Here is a 19,606-nt window from a genome sequence, read left to right as displayed (position 1 = left end):
TTGCAAATGCTATGTGCATTTCTATAACGTGTCATAATTTGGCTGTTTTAACGCTTTTCTGTATTTTGATTGTATTTGGTGCTGGTCTTGTTTCCACTGCCTTCCAATTTAGCTTACTCTTTTCTTACCATCAGCAACTTTGTTTCTCTCCCATCCAAATTCTCCTTTGGATTCCCATTTCCCTGCCAAGCTAGTTTAAGCCCTCCCCAGCAACACTCTCAGATCTTCCTGTGAGGACATTGGTTTGGTCATGTTGAGGTGACCTTTTTGTCTTCACGGAGGAGGACGTGAATAATTTGCCGGGTGTTAGCGTTGGAAAGGTGGTAGGACTGGAGGGTCTTAATGACATTACTGTTACTAGAGAGGCGGTGCTCGACAGACTGGAGGGGCTGATTGTGGACAAGTCCCCAGGACCAGATGGAATGCATCCGAGGGTTCTGAAAGAAATGGCGGAGGTGATAGTGGATGCCTTGGTGGTTATTTTCCAGACGTCGCTGGATTCCGGGGAAGTGCCGGGTGATTGGAAAACGGCTAATGTTACGCCGTTGTTTAAGAAGGGTGCCAGGCAAAAGGCGGGGAATTATAGGCCGGTTAGTTTAACGTCTGTGGTAGGTAAAATGTTAGAATCTGTCATTAAGGAGGAAATTGCGAGGCATCTTGAAGGCAATTGCTTGATAGAGCAGACGCAGCACGGTTTCATTAAAGGGAAGTCGTGTCTGACAAATTTACTGGAGTTCTACGAGGATGTGTCTAGGGCGGTGGATAGAGGAGAGCCGGTGGATGTGGTCTTTCTAGATTTTCAGAAGGCGTTTGACAAAGTACCTCACAAGAGGTTATTGCAGAAGGTCGAGGGACATTGAGTTGGGGGTAGGGTGTTAGCGTGGATAGAGGATTGGTTGTCAAATAGGAGGCAGAGAGTGGGGGTCAACGGGTGCTATTCGGATTGGCGGATGGTGACTAGTGGAGTGCCCCAGGGGTCAGTGCTGGGGCCTCAGCTTTTTACCATTTATATAGATGATCTGGAGGAGGGAACCGAGTGTAGGGTGTCGAAATTTGCTGATGACACCAAGATTGGGGGAACGGCAAATTGTGTGGAGGGTGTGGAGAGTCTGCAGAAGGATCTAGATAGGCTGGGCGAATGGGCCAGGAAATGGCAAATGGAATTTAATGTTGGCAAGTGCGAGGTGGTCCACTTTGGTAGGAAGAATGGTAGGAAGGACTATTACTTACGTGGCAAAAAACTGCAGCAGGCGACGGTGCAGAGGGACCTCGGGGTCCTTGTGCATGAGTCGCAAAAACCCAGCTTGCAGGTGCAGCAGGTGGTCAGGAAGGCGAATGGGATGCTGGCCTTCATAGCGAGGGGGATTGAATATAAAAGTAGGGAGGTCTTGCTGCAGCTGTATAGGGTGTTGGTGAGGCCGCAGCTGGAGTACTGTGTGCAGTTTTGGGCGCCGCACCTGCGCAAAGATATTTTGGCCTTGGAGGGAGTGCAGAGGAGGTTTACTAGGCTGATACCGGAGTTGAGGGGGTTGAGCTATGAGGAGAGGCTGAATAAACTGGGCTTGTACTCGTTAGAGTTTAGTAGAATGAGGGGAGATCTCATTGAGACGTATAAGATGATGAATGGGATGGATAGGATAGAGGTGGAAAGACTCTTCCTGCTCAAAAAAGGACAGTAGGACTAGGGGGCACAGCCTCAAGATAAAAGGGGGGCGGTTTAGAACGGAGTTGAGGAGGAACTTCTTCACTCAAAGGGTGGTGAATCTCTGGAATTCTCTGCCCGTTGAAGTGGTGGAGGCTGCCTCGCTAAATATTTTTAAGACGCGGGTTGATGGGTTTTTGATAAGAGCGGGGATTAAGGGTTATGGGGAGAGGGCGGGAAAGTGGAACTGAGCCACGACAGATCAGCCATGATCTTATTGAATGGCAGGGCAGGCTCGAAGGGCTAGATGGCCTACTCCTGCTCCTATTTCTTATGTTCTTATGTTCTTATGACCTGTCATACTCATACAGGTCTCATGTGCCCCAAAGCAGTTCCAATGTCTCAAAAATCTAAAATTCTTTTTCCTATACCATCTCTCCAGTCTCGTTTTCACTTGCTCTCTCCTCCTATTTCTGAACTCACTAGAACATGGCACAGGGGAATAGTCTTGAAATTATTGCCTTTTGAAGTCCTGTTTTTAAATCACTTTCTTAGCTCTCTGAAATCTACTTTGCGGACCTCACTCTTCTTTCTATCTATGTCATTGATACCAATGTGGGCAATTCACCTCTGGCAGTTCACCATTCCAGACAAGAATGCCCTGCAGCTGCTCAGTGATGTGGGAGGCAACTTTCATCCTGGAGTCATGTCCATGGCTACAGAAACATCTGTCTGTTCCTCTAACAGTTGCATCTCTATCACTTTTTTTTCCTTTCTCCCTGTGCAGCTGAGCTACCCGTAGTACCACAGCTTGCACTCTTTTAAGAAACTATTATCTTCTCTAGCTTGCAAACAAAGTTGGTTAACGAATGAGATGAACTGAGGGGATTCCTCCTATACATGCAAGCAATCACCCATTTCTTCTCTGCCTGTAGTCTCTTAACTTGCAGTATTTCCCTAAGTATGCTACCCACCTTGTTCTCAGCCCCATGGATGTGAACAATGTTGATTCCAGCCGTTGCTCAAGTTCTGAAGCTTGGAGCTCATGTTTCTCCCATATGTCACAAGGTGTGCATTCCATGCAGCCACTTGCTTTATAGACTATTTGCTATAAACTGGACTAGAAAATAGAATTGCTCACCAACTATTCATTAATGAGCTCCGCTCCTGTGCCAACATCACTTTCTGTTGCTACTTTTTATGCCTTGCTTAGCTCTTGTGCCTCTCTACCAGTCTGCACTTAGCTAATTACCTATTTTCTTAATGATTTTTTTAAATTAATGCCTCTCCTCAACTCCAATAATTGTGCTACATGTAACCTTAGGAATACAACAATAAATAAGTTCACCATTTAAAAATAAAACAATAGATTTACTAGCTTAATTCCCTTCTGCTTGCATCTCTACTAAAGCTTTACCAATACTAATGAACCTTATTGATAAATCATAAAACTTATTTAAAAATAGAAGACAAGACTCGCTGGTTACTTGTTAATAAACTCCTAGTTGTTAAGCTTCCGTCTCTGCTGCTTAAACAACTTGCAGTGTCACTTCACTTTTTTTAAACTCTTGGTGCTTCTGGACTTCTACCTGAAGGCAAATGCTGTAAGCCTCACTCCTTGGGCTTTATTTAGTTGTTTTTTGGTCTGTGTTTCTCTTGTAGGTCAATTCCTTTGTTTCTTCCCAAAGGTTTGCTGTAGGTCTTGCTCCTCGAGCCTTATTTATCCGCTACCTGGTCTCTCTTTCACCCACCACAGATCTGCTCCTCTCTGTCCCTCTCTGCAAAGGTCAGTAGGCCTCACTCCATGAGCTTTATTTATCTACTCCGTGGTCTGTGTTTCTCCCTGAGGTCCACCTCTCACTGAAGGGAAGTTATGCTAAAATACCCCCAGTATTAGGGCTAGGGGACCTTCAGCTGTAGACAAGAGACAATTTAGGGCAAAAAGCTGGAAATTGATAAAGGCTTGAAATGAGAGACTTGAAAAGTTGTGTTTACGTCATACTTTGCACTGTAAACTGAGCAAGAAATAATGTATATAGCCAATATGTCAGTTAACTGAGTTTGTCAGTGGAATTGGTTAACTATATAAAAAAACTAAATCAAAGTGTTGAGGTTAAGATACAGTACTATAATTATCCAAGTAGCTTCTCAAACTTGTCAAAAAGACCCTTTTGATCTTTTATTGTATTCATTTTACTTTTGTGGATTGTATAGGGGAGCTGCTTCACTACCAAATGTCTGGCATTTTTCTTCGATTTTGGTGTTTTCCAACATCAGATGATTGTTAATAAATTAAATGTGCCTATTCATGAAGTGATGTGCTGAGTATCAGCTGTATTGCAAAAATAGTCTCCAGTACAGTACGTGTCTGTTTTATCTTGTGTTGTAACAAATCTTAAAACAGTTAAAGCAGTGTTATGAATTTTCAATTGTGTGTAATTGTATTGTAAATACAGTAAATGGAAGCCGTTCAAACTTGGATGTGTTCTTTCTTTGACTTGAGTCATAGAATCCCTTTCCACACACCTTTGGATTTGTAAGGTTTGAACTGGTCGATTACTTAAATCAGTGATGGTTGACTGTTAGATCAGATTATTTAAGGCATTAAATACTGAAATTCCTTACTTTTGTCTTATTTAAATAGCTAATAAATTGAAACATGTATGGCCGTACTTTAAGTGCAATTAATCTTTGGAGTAGGTTTCTTTTGGGGCAGTTCTCAAAATATATTCCCGTGCATCATTAAATCTGAAAATCTTGGTGAGTGGCTTAGTTCTGCAATTTAAGTAAATATTTACAGAAGATAAGCATACTGCATAGATAGTGGTGCCTGCTGCCTGAAATTACTGCAAAAGGGACACAAACTCAACAGGTAGCTGTGGAGAGAGAGAGAGAGAGTTAATTTTTCAGATCAATGATGTTTCTTCAGAACTAGGAAAATATAGAAACATAAGCAAGTGAAATGCTGGACAGTGAGGACAAATTTAAAGATCTGTAAAAGGGTGGAAGAAGGAGGTTGAATGTCTTGTTAAGAGAAAAAAGGAAGGGTATGTAAGGATGAAAAAACAAGGTTCAATTGGGTCGCTTGACTGTTACAAGGTAGCTAGGAATGAGTTAAAGGGCTTAGGAGAGCTAGGAGGAGGCATAAGAAGTCCTTGGCGGGTCAGGTAACTGGATGTGGTGCCAGTCAAGTTGACTGCTTTGTCCTAGATGGTATCAAGTTTCTGACTTTGGAACTGCCCTCATCCAGGCATGGGGCAAGTATTCTATCACATCCCTGACTTGGGCCTGGTAGATTGGGATAGGCTCAAGGCAGTCAGGAGGTAAGTTACTTGCCACAAGATTCCTAGCCTCTGTCCTGCTCATGTAGCCATAGCATTAACAGTTAAACAGCTATCCCAGTTAAACTTTTGGTCAATGACAACCTGCAGGCTGTTGATAGCAGGGTATCCAACAATGTAAATACCATTTACTGTAAATGGGCAGCGGTTAGATCCTCCCTTATTGGAGATGTTCATTGCCCAGCACTAGTGTGGCGCTAAGGTTAATTGCCATTTGTTAGCCTAAGCCTGAATATTATCCAATATTGCTGCACTTGGACATGGACTACATCAGTATCTGAGGAGTCATGAATGGTGCTCAACGTTGTACGGGTATCAGTGAACATCCCAGTTTTTGACCTTTTGATGGAAGAAAAGTCATTGATGAAGCAGTTGAAAATGATCAGGCCTAGAATAATACCTGAAGAACTATAAAGGTTTCTTTGGGTATGTGAGGAGAAAAAGATTGTTGAAGACAAATGTAGGTCCCTTGTAGCCAGAAACGGGAATTTATAATGGGGGACAAGGAAATGGCTGACTAACTGAATTCATACTTTGGTCCTGTCTTAACAAAGAAGAACGCAAAGAAGGGGACAAATACCAGAAGTGTTGGGGAACACAGTGTTTAGTGAGAGGGAAGGACTGAAGGTGATCAGTGTTAGTAGAGAAATGGTGTTGGGAAAGCTGGCAGATTTAAGGCTAATAAATCCCTAGGGCCTGATAATCTACATCTGAGTACTTAAGAAAGTGGCCAAGAAACAGTGGATGCATTGATAGTCATCTTCCAAGATTCTATAGACTCTGGAACAGTTCCTCGAGATCAGAAGGTAGCTAATGTAACCCACTATTTAAAAAGAGAGATAAACAGAATACAGGGAATTATAGATCATTCAGCCTGACATCAGTAGTGGGCAGAATTCTAGAGTCCATTATAAATATTTTATAGCAGAGCACTTTGAAAACAATTGTAGAATTAGACAGAGTCGAGATGGAATTATGAAAGGGAAATCATGCTCAACAAATCTATCTTCTAGAATTCTTTCAGGGCTGTAACAAATAGAGTTGATGAGAAGAAGTCAGTCGATATGATTTATTTGGACTTTCAGAAGGTTTTCGACAAAGCTCCACAAACGATTAGGAGTGTAAAATTAAAGCATGTAGGATTGGGGCTAGTATATTGAGATGGATAGAAAACTGGTTGGTAGACAGGAAACAGAGTAGGAATAAACAATCAGATTTCCAACAATCTGAGGTCCCTATCTGCTTCAAGAAGACGACCATCATCCCAGTACCTAAGAAAAACCAAATAGTGTGCCTTAATGACTATCGGCCGGTGGCTCTGACATCCATCATTATGAAGTACTTCAAAAGATTAGTCATGGCACGAATCAATTCCAGCCTCCCGGACTACCTGGATCCGCTACAGTTTGCCTACCGCCACAACAGATCCACAGTAGACGCTGTTTCCCTGGCCCTGCACTCAACCCTGGAACACCTAGATAACAGGGACACTTTTATGTCAGACTCCTATTTATTGACTACAGCTCAGCCTTCAACACTATTATTCCCACAAAACTCATCTCCAAATTCTGTCGCCTGGGCCTCGGCACCTCCCTCTGCGATTGGGTCCTGAACTTCCTAACTCTCAGACAACAATCAGTAAGGATAGGCAACAACACCTCCATGATCATCCTCAACACTGGTGCCCCACAAGGTTGTGTTCTCAGCACCCTACTATACTTTTTATACACCTACGACTGTGCGGCTAAATTCCCTCCAGTTTGATTTTCGAGTTTGCTACTGACACCACAGTAGTGGGTCAGATCTCAAACAATGACGAGACAGAGTACAGAAATGAGATAGAGAATCTGGTGAACTGATGCAGCAACAATAATCTCTCCCTCGATGTCAACAAAACGAAGGAGGTTGTCATTGACTTCAGGAAGCATAAAGGAGAACGTGCCCCTGTCTACATCAATGAGGACGAGTAGAAAGGGTCAAGAGCTTCAAGTTTTTAGGTGTCTAGATCGCCAGCAACCTATCCTGTGTCCCTCCGTGCTGACACTCTAGTTAAGAAAGCCCACCAACACCTCTGCTTTCTCGGACTAAGGAAATTTGGCATATCAGCTACAACTCTCCAACTTTTAGAGATGCACCATAGAATGCATTCTTTCTGGTAGTATCACAGCTTGGTATGGCACCTGCTCTGCCCAAGACCACGTGGAACTGTGAAAGATTGTGAATGTAGCCTAATCCATCATGCAAACTACTGACTGTCTATACTTCCTGTTGCCTCAGCAAAGCAGCCAGCATAATTAAGGATCCCCACGCATCCCGAACATTATCTCTTTCCCCCTTCTTCCTTCGGGAAAAAGATACAAAAGTCTGAGGTCATGTACCATTCGACTCAAGAACAGCTTCTTTCCTACTGCTGACAGACTTTTGAACAGACTTACCTTGCACTAAGTTGATCTTTCTCTACGTCCTAGCTATGACTGTGACTCTACATTTTGCACCCTCTCACTTCCTTCTCTATGAATGGTATGTTTTGCCTGAATAGTGCGCAAGAAACAATACTTTTCACTAAATGTTAATACACGTGACAATAATAAATCAAATCGGGTCATTTTCCGAATGGCAGCCAGTCACTTGTGGGGTACCACAGAGGTCAGTGCTAGTACCCCAGCTATTCACTATATTAATGATTTTTAGATGAGTGAACTAAATGTAGTATCGCCAAATTCACACTTGCTCCTGTAAAATGCTGCCCGTTGACATAGATGGGCAACATTCAAATGGCACTAGCTGGGAGTTGCACAGATGGGTCCAAATGTTTTAATGCTTTCAATCATTATCTAGATTCCCTTGTTTTACTTTTCGCATCAACCACTTTGTTTGCTTCCAGTTGTGGTTAGAGAATGTTCACTCAAGTTTCTATTCTGTGATTATCTCGCTAGGTGGTGATACCTGTGAGTGGCTCCTATCCAGTGGCCGATTTCTCGGTGAAAATGTGTGGCAACCACATGGCTGCATGATGCATAAATACAAGATCAGGCAAGTGACTTCAAAATATTTTGAAATATGGCACTTAAATGTATTTTTGTGTGGATTGTAGCATTAGTGAAAATCAGGGTGATGCAATACCTTGGATGCCAGCATGTTAATAGGATGTCTGATAATGATATGACTGAAATTCTTCATATTGCCCTTTGAAGGGGAGAGCTGATTGGTGGTGATTTAATTTGAGGATCACCACATTTCAGATGAAGATCAAGGTTAAGAAGATAGGGCCTTCATGAATAACCTCAGCTGGTACGGGAATTTAACCTGTGCTGTTGGCACTGCTGTGCATCATGAATCAGCTATCCAGCCAACTGAGCAAAATATTCCCCTTATAACAACTGATAGTGAAGTTTAGCCTGTTTTATTTAAATTAGTGTTTTTTAACAATTTCATTGGCTTATTTATGTTTCTTGTAAAATGTGATTCTGCTCTAAACAAATTGAACTGAGTAGTTTAAAATTAAGCTCCTCCCATGTGCCCCTTCAGTGTCTTTGTTTTTAAGTATTCTCGCACAAAATAGCGATTTGTACTCTTAAGGAAGTGCAAAAGTTCCCTGTGCAGTGAATAACACAATGGATGATTAATAACTCCCAATTTTTCAAAGTCAGTCTTCCAAATGTTACAAAGGACAGGGCTCAGTGTGATTCCCTTCAGTGCTAGACATGCAGTGAGTCTCATTGGGGAGTGCTTATATGGACATACATGAGAGCAATATTGTGCATTCTGGTGTTCTCTAAGGCTAATTGAGCTGTCAACAGTCAACTCTTTTTCACTGAAAAGCTCAACATTGTGGAGCATAGGAGAGCATGAAGTTAGGGTACTTACGTGGTATCCACTAACCATTCAGAAATAGTTAGGAACTTGTTCATTCCAAATTGTTACAAGTCTTAATTATGGCCAAACATCTCTGGTATGAAAATTAACTTGTGTCTCATTCATTCAGATCTTAATTGTTGTTCGAGAGCTTAAAAAAATTAAAGTGTTTGTCTTTTTACTTTTGAATGCATCTGCCTCTTAATCCCGTATTTCTTTCCCATCCCCTCCTATTTTTCTTTCTGTAAAGAATTTACCATTGAATTATTCTAACCTTTGCATCCTGGTTGAGACTCAGTGTCCCTGATTTTACTGGCTCGTAAGATCGCACCCAAGGCCAATGGAGAATGCCGTTTTGCAAGTCTTACCCGTTCCAGATTTCGGGGCGGCTGTGCTGGTACAATCGGGACCACTGTGACTCAGTAATGATTTTTCAATCTATTTTGACATGCAGGAGATATTTGCCATGTTTGAACAGCTGCCAGAAATGCTGTAGAAGGTGTGCTGTTTTGGAATATCGATCATTGCAAGTTGAGGTGCGAAAGCCCATTGGATGTTTGGGCACGTGAAGTGTAATGAACAATTATTTGCTGCTGACCCCAAATTTGATGCCGAATCAATTCAAAAATGTTATTTCCTTCATTTGTAACATTGCAAATTTTTAGGACAAACTACCCTCTTTCTTATTTAATTGCAAAGGCTTGTATATCTCCAAGTCCTCTGGAGAGATTTTTTTTCGCAGTTACATGCTGTTTTCTTTTACTTTTACATTTACATTCACATTCTGTCTCACCTGTTTGGTCGACCATGATAGAACTGTCCCCCATTATGAATGTATATTGGTCCTGAATTAAGCCAGATTGATTTTTGAATAGCTTCCACCATCTTGCCAATAAGCTTGACCAGTTCCTGTCATCGATCTCTACCCTAGTTCTTTAACATTAGCCATAGCAAAATCTAAGATCGTCATATCTGTTAAGTTTCTCCTTTTCAAATCAAACATTGAATTTGATCTTTGACTCTCTGACTGCTGTTTACTATTGTACTGATAACTTGGTAGCACTCTTGCCTTTGACTCTGGGATTCAGACTCGCAAAATCCAAAACTGACACTTTTCAGTTAGTGTTGAGGTAGTGCAGTATTTCAGTGCACTAAGGTATTATTTCAGAGTTCTCCCCAGTGCCTCAGCAAATATGTATCCTCAATCAACATCACAAAAACAGATTATCTGGTAATAATCACACTGTTGTTTGAGAGTTTGCTGCGTGCAAATTTGCTGCCAGTTTTCCTATATTATAGCAGTGACAAAACTTCAAATGCTTCCTTCCTGGTGAAATCCATATCATCCATACATTGCCATTTTCCCTGATCTAATTTGTATTTCTACAAAGAATTCTGAGGTTAGCCAGACTTTTCAAAATCTATGCTGAGTAGTCCTGATTAATGGTTAATCAAAGTGCCTAGTAATTTCATATTTTTTATTACCAGTAATTGAAGTAAGATTTACTGGTTTATAATTTCCTGTTTTATCCTGTTTTTTGAAGAGGGAAAATTTTAATTTGAGCTTCCAGGCTTTCTCCTTGATTCCTTTCTGATCCTCGGATGTAAATCTTCAAGTCACTGATGTCTTAATTTGGAATGGCTTCTTTTGTACTCATTCTCTTTGAATAGTAACCAAGGCAAAATATTATACTTAGTATTGTATCCTCTCAATCTCCAATACAATTTTATCTCCATCTCTTAGCGTTTCTATTCTTGCCTTGATTACCTTGCCATTAATGCGCATATTTTGGCCTTTATATCTAGGATAGATCCCTGATTTGGAATGTGGCTGAAATGTTGTCTGTTCCAAATGCTATTTGCGTGGCCAATCTAAAATAATGATGCTGGAAAATTTTAATTAGAACTGTAAATGTAACAGGAGAGGTGGGTCTGTGCATGTGTTTTTAATTCCAGTGTACTAATTTTTATTACTTCCCTGTTTTAACTTGTATCATTTTTTTCTTTTCTTCAGTGAAGTAAAGAACTGTCTTATGAACAAATACGTAACTTTTGTAGGAGATTCCAGAATTCGGCAATTATTCTACTCCTTTATTAAAATTTTAAACTCTGGTACTAAAGAAGAAGGTAACAAGGTACAGTCTTTTTTTTACTTTGGTTTAGACTATATGAATATTAGAGGGCAGGGTTTGCACTAGGAAATTTCATTGCTGCCATCTAGTAAATAATAAAACTTGAGCTCTGGAGCTTTGCATTTGATTTTAGCTTATGAATTGTTCAGTATGTTTTAACTCTATACAGCTCTAGCATTAATTAAATACATCAAAAAGTTTTACTTTTAGAAACCAGCATCAAGATTTTGCACAGATAATTAAAGTTTAAATGAGTTCCTATATATTTTCTGAATACTACAGCATTTAATCGTATTACATATGATTAAATATTACATATGCTTTTAATATAGTAAAATGTCCCAAGGCACTTTGGAATGTCACTAAACAAAATATGACACTGCACCACAGAAATATTAGAGCAGAATCTAAAAACTTAGTTTTTAAATTAAAAAATGCTTTTAAAGGAAAAAGGTAGAGAGGTGTAAGGAGGGAATTACAAAGCTTAGGGCATGGCTGAAGGCACAGCAGCTACTGGTATAATTAAAATCTGACATTACAGGGAATAGAGGGAGTAGGCCATAGAGAGATTTGAAGGTTTTAATGAGAATTCTAAAATCAAGATTTTGCTTAACCATGAGCCAGTATGTCAAATGAGTATGGCTAATGGGTGATGTGAGTTGAGACATGAGCAGTATAGTTTTGGATGCTGTCTAGTTTATGGAGGTGAGAATGTGGAGTTCAGGTAGGAATTTATTAAAGTAGGACTATTTATTAAAGTTGGACTTAAAGCCCAAAGATGTGTGGGTTAGGTTGATTGACCATGCTAAAAATTATCCCTTAGAGTTGTGAGATGCGTAGGTTAGAGGGATTAGTGGGTGGATATGGGGGTAGGGCTTGGGTGGGCTTATGGTCGGTGCAGACTCAATGGGCCGAATGGCCTCTTTCTGCTCTGTAGAGTTTCTATAATTCTATAAAATTCTCCTATAATTCTAGTGGAGTTTACAAGTAACAAGTCATAATCAGCAGCAGATAACTGAGGCCCAGGTGGAGTTGAGTGATATTATGGAGATGGAGACAACATATGATTGCCGAAAACAAAAAAAAGAAATGAGAGAGATAATGGGCAGCAAAGAAAACCCTGTGATGTAACTATAGTATTTTTAAGCATGAACATTTATAAAGGAGATACTTTGACAGTTCTCTGCTACTCTTTACTAAGGAAATCACCTAAAATTTCATTTGTTTCCAGAGTTTTGAATTTTGCATCTGTTGTGGTCAATCAACATTCAGTCTCTTTGGGTTGGATTTAATACTCCCTGCTGGTAGGTTTGAAGGCATGGGGCACATTATCTACAGCAGGCAATCTCCCTGCCACCTACCCTTGAAGCCACACTCAGTTAAATGCTACCTGATGTCAAGGGCAAATACTCTCGCCTCATTTCTTAAATTCAGCTCATTTGTCCATATTGGACTAAGGCTGTAACAAGGTCAGGAGGAATGACCCTGGCGGAACCTAACTGAGCATCAGTAAGTAGGTTATTGCTGAATAATTGCCACTTGATAGCACTGTTGATGACCCCTTCCCACCTCTTTGCCAATGATTAAAAATAGACTATTGCGGCTGTAATTGATCAGGATTGGATTTATCCTACATTTGTGGAGAAGTCATACCTGGACAGCTTTCTACGTGAATGAGTAGGTGCCAGTGTTGTCGCTCAACTGGAAGTTTGGCTAAAAATACAGTTAGTTATGGAGCACAGTACAATTGCTGGAATATTTTCAAGGTCCGTAGCTTTTGCATCAGCTGTTCTTGATATCATGTGAAATGAATCAAATTGACTAAAGACTGGCATCTGTGATGCTGGGAACAGGAGGAGGCAAAGATGGATCATCTACTCAGCACTTCTGGTTGAAAAATGTTACAAGTGCTTCAGCCTTTTTTGCACTGAGGTGCTGGGCTCCCCTATCATTTGAAGATGGAACTATTTGTAGAGCCTCCTTCTCCAATTAGTTGTTTAATTGTCCACCATAATTCACTACTTCATACGGCAGGTCTGCAAAGTTTAGGTCTGATCTGTTCGTTGTGAGATCGCTAAGCTCAGTCTGTTGCACGCTGTTCTTGCTATCTGCATGCAGATATACCTGTGTTGTAGCTTCACTCAAGTAACACTTCATCTTTAGGTATGCTTGGTGCTGCTGCATGCCCTCCTATACTTATTGACCCAGGGTTGATCCTCTGGTAGAGTGGGGGAACATCCTGCGGTATGAGGTTACAGATCATGGTTGTATACAATTCTGCTGCTACTGCTGATGGCCCACAGCTTCTCGTGGGCGCCCAGTTTTAAGTTCCTAGATCTGTTCAAAATCAGTCCCATTTAGCATTGTGGTAGTGCTATTCAATACAATGGAGGATATCCTTAATGTGAAGATGAGACTTGTCTCAACAAGGATGTTGTAGTGGCCACTTCTACCGATACTGTCATGGACAGATGCAATTGCAACTGGTAGACTGGGGTCAAATAGGTTTTTTCCTCTTTTAATCCTCTCCACCTGCCACAGACCCAATCAAGTAGCTATGTCCTTAGAACTTGGCCCACTTAGTCAGTAGTGAGATTAAAATATTGCCTCAAAACAAGCAACCTCAGTACTGAGTCAATAATGGATTTTGGATCTTGTGTGTTTTCAGAGAAAAAGAAATCAAAACTTCAATTAATAGGAGACATGTGAAATGTTGGAGTCATACCTAGCACAAAAGGAAGGTGGTTTTGTGTGTTGAAGGTCAATCATTTCAGTCCTAGGACATCACTACAGGTGTTTCTGAGGTTACTATTCTAGGCCCAACCATCTTCAGTTGCTTCATCAATGACCTTCCATCACAAGATCAGAAGTGGGGATGTTCACTCATGATTTAGCACCATTTGTGACTCCTTCGATACGAAAGAAGTTTGTGCACATATACATCAGTATCTAGCCACCAATCAGGCTTGGGCTGTTAAGTGGCAAGTACATTTATGCAACCCACTGCCAGGAAAAAGCCATCTCCAACAGGAGATAATCCAACTACATCCCGTTGAATTTCAATAGCATTATGATTGCTGAATTCCCCACTTTCAGCATCCTGGGAGTTACCATTGATTATATGAACTGGACCAGCCATGTAAATACTTTGGCTGCATAAGCCAGTCAGAGGCTTGGAATTCTGTAAAGAGTAACTCCTCTTCTGATGCTGTAAAGTCTGTCCGCCATCTACAAGACGCAAGTCAGGAGTGTGATATAAGACAGTCATCAAGTGGAGAGTAATTTCAAAAATACACAAAAGCTCAGTGCCATCCAGGACACAGCATTTGCTTGATTGGCACCCACCACTGACACATATTGTGTACCATCTACAAGATGCAGTGCAGCAACTTGCCAAAACACCTCCAGCAGATCCTTCCAAACCCATGACTTCTACCCCTTAGGGCAAGGGCATTAGATGCATGGGAATAAAATCATGTACAAGTTTCCCTCCAAGCCACACGCCATCTGACTTGGAACTACGTCTCCTTTCTTTCGTCACTACTGGGCCATAATCCTGGAGCTCCCTCCTGAACAGCAGTGTAGATTACTTACTCTGCATGGACTGTAGCCATTGAAAGTGGTGGCTTACCTCTTGAGGGCAGTTAGAGATGGTAATAAACGCTGGCCTAGCCAGTGATCCCTACGTTCCATAAAAGAACAAATTAAAAAGAATCTCCTCTTGTCCTCACAGTCCTATGAATCATTGAACAGTGCAGAAGAGGCCATTCATCTCTGACAGAGTATCTTATCCAGGCCTTCTCATCTGCCCTATCCCCGTAACCCTACATGTTTACCATGGCCAGTCCACCCAACCTGCACGTCTTTGGACTGAGAGGAAACCGGAGCACCTGAAGAAAACCCACGCAGACTCGGAGAATGTGCAAACTCCACACAGACTAGAATTACCTTCATCCAAGGCTGGAATTGAACCCAGGTCCCTGGCACCGAGAGGCAGCAATGCTAATCACTGTACCACCATGCCGTCCATATCTGCATGACATATCTACATTCCTGGCCTTTTGTGCATCCGCAGTTTTAATTACTCCACCATTGTGGCCCAGCTGTGCCTTGAGCTCTTGAATTCCCTGCCTACACCTCTTCATCTCTCTTTTTTTCCTCCTTTAACACCCTTTTTAAAACCTATCTATTTGACTAAGCTTTACCCAGTATCACCTTTTATGGTTCATTATCATGGTATGCTTTCTAATGGTCGTTTGAAGCACCTTGAGACACTTCGTTACCAGTAAATATAAGTTGCTGTTGTTGCTCACCATTATCACTTAAACTGCAGCAATGTTAGAAACCAGCCACCACCTCAGGACAACTAGAAATCAGAATCAAATGTGACTCTCCCAGCACCACCCATATCCCAAAAACAAAAATTAATTAGAATTCAGGAGAGAGAGTTGACGAGATCGATTTTGGACGCAGGAAAAGAATTCTAAGATGAAATACATCAAGAATTTGCAATAGTAGTTTATTCTGAGCTATTTTAACAAATTGTAATCTTGTGTTGTTCTTATCTTCATGTTCTAAACATTCTGTTCAGAGATTAAGTCAGTGAATGTTCTGTATTCTGCTTTCTGAATGGGTGAATCTAGTATGCCAACCATTAACTTTGTTTTCAACATAACTTTGTTTTCTCACCAAGTCAGTCACTCCTCAGTGGCAACATTCCCAGCAGAGTCAGATATTTGTGGGATTCAGCCCTACTTAGATTAACATAGAACGTAGAACACTACAGCACGAACAGGCCCTTCGGCCCACGAGTTGCGCCGATCATATCCATATCTACCAGGCCTATCTATAACTCTCAATCCCATTAAATCCCACGTACTCATCCAGAAGTCTCTTAAGAGACCCCAGCGAGTTCACCTTTACCACCACCGATGGCAGCCGATTCCACTTGCTCACCACCCTCTGAGTGAAAAACTTACCCCTGATAGCTCCTCTGTATCTGCTCCCCAGCACCTTAAACTTGTGTCCCCTCGTAACGACCATTTCAGCCCTGGGAAATAGCCTCCAAGAATCCACCCTATCTACACCTCTCAACATTTTATAAACCTCTATTGGGTTGCCTCTCAATCTTCGTCTCTCCAGGGAGAAGAGACCTAGCTCCCTCAACCTATCTTCATAAGGCATGCCTCCCAATCCATGCAACATCCTTGTAAATCTCCTCTGCACCCTCTCAATAGCTTCCACATCCTTCTTGTAGTGAGGCAACGAGAACTGCGCACAGTACTCCAAGCAGGGTCTGACAAGGGTCTTATCAAGTTGCAGCATTAACTCCCGACTCCTAAACTCAATCCCTCAATTAATGAAGGCTAGCACACCATACACCTTCTTGACCACATCCTCCACCTGCGAGGCCAATTTGAGTCCTATGGACCCGGACCCCAAGGTCCTTCTGTCCCGCAACACTGCTAAGAGTCCTACCCTTGACATTGTACTCCTTCATCCCATTGGACCTGCCAGAATTGACCACTACACATTTATCCGCGTTGAAGTCCATCTGCCACTTCTCCGCCCAGTCTTGCATCCTATCTATGTCTCGCTGCAACGTCTGACATCCCTCCAGACTATCCACAACACCACCAACCTTTGTGTCGTCGGCAAACTTACTAACCTGTCCCTCCACTTCCTCATCCAGGTCATTTATGAAAATGATGAACAGGAAGGGTCCTAGAACAGATCCCTAGGGCACTCCACTGGTGACCAACCTCCATGCAAAAGAAGACCCATCCACAATCACTCTCTGCCTTCTGCAGGCAAGCCAGTTCTGGATCCACAAGGCCAAAGCCCCTTGGATACCATGCCCTCTCACCTTTTCAAGAAGTCTTGCATGGGGGACCTTATCAAACGCCTTGTTGAAGTCCATGTAAGCCGCGTCCACTGCTCTTCCTTCGTAAATGTGTTCGGTCACATTTTCAAAGACTGTAGCATATAATTTAGGCTGACACATCAGTGCAGCTCTGAGGGACTGCTGCAAAGCTATATCTCTTGACCTTTATCACGAGGAAAAGTGTACCCAGTCATTTAATTCCTTGCTGACTGGGATCTTCCTATGCATAAGCTACTATTGCCTTGCATCACAAATATCTATATTTAAAATGTAGCTCACTCACTGCAAAGCACTTTGAATGCCCTGAGGTCATGATGGGCATTATGTATATCCAGTTTATTGAATGTATAGAAAATCTGAAATTGTAAGAATAGCATGAAAAACTGGTAATATGCAAAAACATAGCTTGGATTTAAAATTAATATACTGCTAGCTAATCTGCCACACCAGTTCCATTCATCTAATTATATTTTAGCCACTGCAAGTTTGAATTCTGTAATTTAATTTACTCATAGTTGAGATTGCTACGAATGTAGTTACCTTTCAAACTAAAGGCTGAGAAACTCTCGTTAAGCTACAGCTGTTGATACATTGTGTTGAATGGGAGCTGAACACAATTCTCATTTTTATCTGTGATAAATAGGATTACCATCAACACATATCTTTAAATGATTGTTGAAAAATGTCCAAGAGTACAACTGGAAAAATAAAGATATTGCTATGATTTGTGTGGCCACAATATTGGAGAGTGCAGAATGTTAAAATTCATGTGAATGTTAAATGTTGATCCTTATGCTGTAAGCTTTGCTGTCTGTTAACCATTTTTAAAACTAATTTTAATTTGATAATTTACTTAATTGACAGCATGAGAACATTTCCTTTGAAGACAGAAGTACTTCATTGAAAGTTGTAAGTTCCAACATTCTTTAAGTTACTTCTCTGAGGCACTTAAGTGACATTTTTATGTTTTTGTGAGCTTATCTGGGATAGTAGGATAGTACTGTTTGATCACACAAGCAGCTTGGAGAATATTTAATAGAAGCTAAATTCAGCAGTGAATCATTGAATTCAAGCAAGAAAATACAAATAGCTGATTGAGGCTGAGGAAGTAATAGTCACAATTGTGCACAATGTTGAAAGGCAGTTGTTTTAATTAAAAGCTACAATTCTCTAATTAATCTTTTACAACATTATGAAAAGTTCTAACTGGCAGCAATGATTTGTCTTTATTAAAGAGATTTTGTGGCTCTGTTTTAAGAATCTGTCGGTGAAGGATGTATTTACTGGTGCTACCTGTGTGCTCTGTAGATGCAATATAAGGTTTCCTCAACTCCCAAATCCCCAACTCAACTGGGAGCAGAAAGGAAACATTTTCTTATCTTCAGTGACAGCATTATAAAGTGTGTAGATAAAGAATAAACACAATTTAAGCTTGGCTGTGATAATCTCTCGGCTTTCCAGCTTTTACCTTTACTATTTTTGATTTGATTTATTATTGTCACGTGTTAGTATACAGTGAAAAGTATTGTTTCTTGCGTGCTTTACAGACAAAACATACTCTTCATAGAGAAGAAAACAAGAGAGTGCAGAATGTAGTGTTACAGTCATAGCTAGGGTATAGAGAAAAATCAACTTAATGCAAGGTAAATCCATTCAAAAGTCTGACAGCAGGGAAGAAGCTGTTCTCAAGTCTGTTGATATGGGACCTCAGACCTTTGTATCTTTTCCCAAAGGAAGAAGATGGAAGAGAGAATGTCCGGAGTGCGTGGGGTCCTTAATTATGCTGGCTGCTTGGCCGAGGCAGCAGGAATTGTAGACAGTCAGTGGATGGGAGGCTAGTTTGATTGATGGATTGGGCTACATTCATCATCTTTTGTAGTTCCTTGTGGTCTTGGGCAGAGCAGAAGCCATACCAAGCTGTGATACTACCAGAAAGAATGCTTTCTATGGTGCATCTGTAAAAGTTGCTGAAAGTCATAGCTGACATTTCAAATTTCCTTTATCTTCTAAGAAAGTAGAGGCATTCATAGGCTTTCTTAACTATAGTGTTGGCATGGGGTGGGGGAAAACCAGGACAGGTTATTGGTGATCTGGACACTTAAAAACTTGAAGCTTTCAACCCTTTCTATTTTGTTCTCATTGATGTAGACAGGGGCATGTTCTCCTTTACACTTCTGAAATCAATGACAATCTCCTTTATTTTGTTGACATTGAGAGAGAGATTATTGTTGCCGCCCCAGTTCACCAGATTCTCTATCTCATTCCTGTACATTTGTTGTTTGAGACCCAACCACTACAGTGGTGTCGTCAGCAAACTTGAAAATCGAATTGGAGGGGAATTTGGTGACATAGTCCTAGGTGTATAAGGAGCATAGTAGGGGTCTGAGAACACAAATCTTGATGAGCTGCATCGTTGCTTCTACCCTCATTACCTCCCCTACTACCCAAAGTTAAGGGATTGAAAAACCTCTGCTCTTAGTATTTTTACTTTGTTTCCAACTGTAGGATTTTTTATGGTACCCAGAAGTAAATAACTCCATGAAGAATTGTTTTAAAGCTTGGACTGAGGTTTGTATAAACTTATTTTTTTCTCTAATATTGGAAACGTGGGATAATTGTCAAATTCAAATATGATCAAGAGAGTTAATTATTATGGGAAATATGTAAGTAGATTTAAGAAGATTGCTGAAAAGAGAGATGTCACCAAAGCTTTTTGATTTGCACTCATTAGTTCAATATAGAATACCCAATT

At 40.9% G+C, this 19,606-nt stretch overlaps 1 protein-coding gene across 2 annotated transcripts in view; it reads left to right on the top strand.

The window, feature by feature from the left end:
* The window catches only part of casd1 (CAS1 domain sialic acid O acetyltransferase 1), an 87,475-nt gene that overhangs the window by 27,773 nt on the left and 40,096 nt on the right, over positions 1 to 19,606 (top strand). For both annotated transcript variants that reach the window (XM_080207911.1, XM_080207912.1), the window contains 4 exons: positions 7,920 to 8,016; positions 10,853 to 10,973; positions 17,719 to 17,763; positions 19,360 to 19,422. In XM_080207911.1, the coding sequence (XP_080064037.1) occupies positions 7,920 to 8,016; positions 10,853 to 10,973; positions 17,719 to 17,763; positions 19,360 to 19,422 (326 nt within the window). The remainder of the gene's footprint in view (positions 1 to 7,919; positions 8,017 to 10,852; positions 10,974 to 17,718; positions 17,764 to 19,359; positions 19,423 to 19,606) is intronic.

This window comes from Carcharhinus amblyrhynchos, chromosome 2, assembly GCF_965287045.1.
Source record: "Carcharhinus amblyrhynchos chromosome 2, sCarAmb.v2.hapA, whole genome shotgun sequence".
Taxonomy (NCBI): Eukaryota; Metazoa; Chordata; class Chondrichthyes; order Carcharhiniformes; family Carcharhinidae; genus Carcharhinus; species Carcharhinus amblyrhynchos.
The sequence above is the reverse complement of the archived record's forward strand: the minus strand, read 5'-3'. Positions and strand labels throughout refer to the sequence as shown.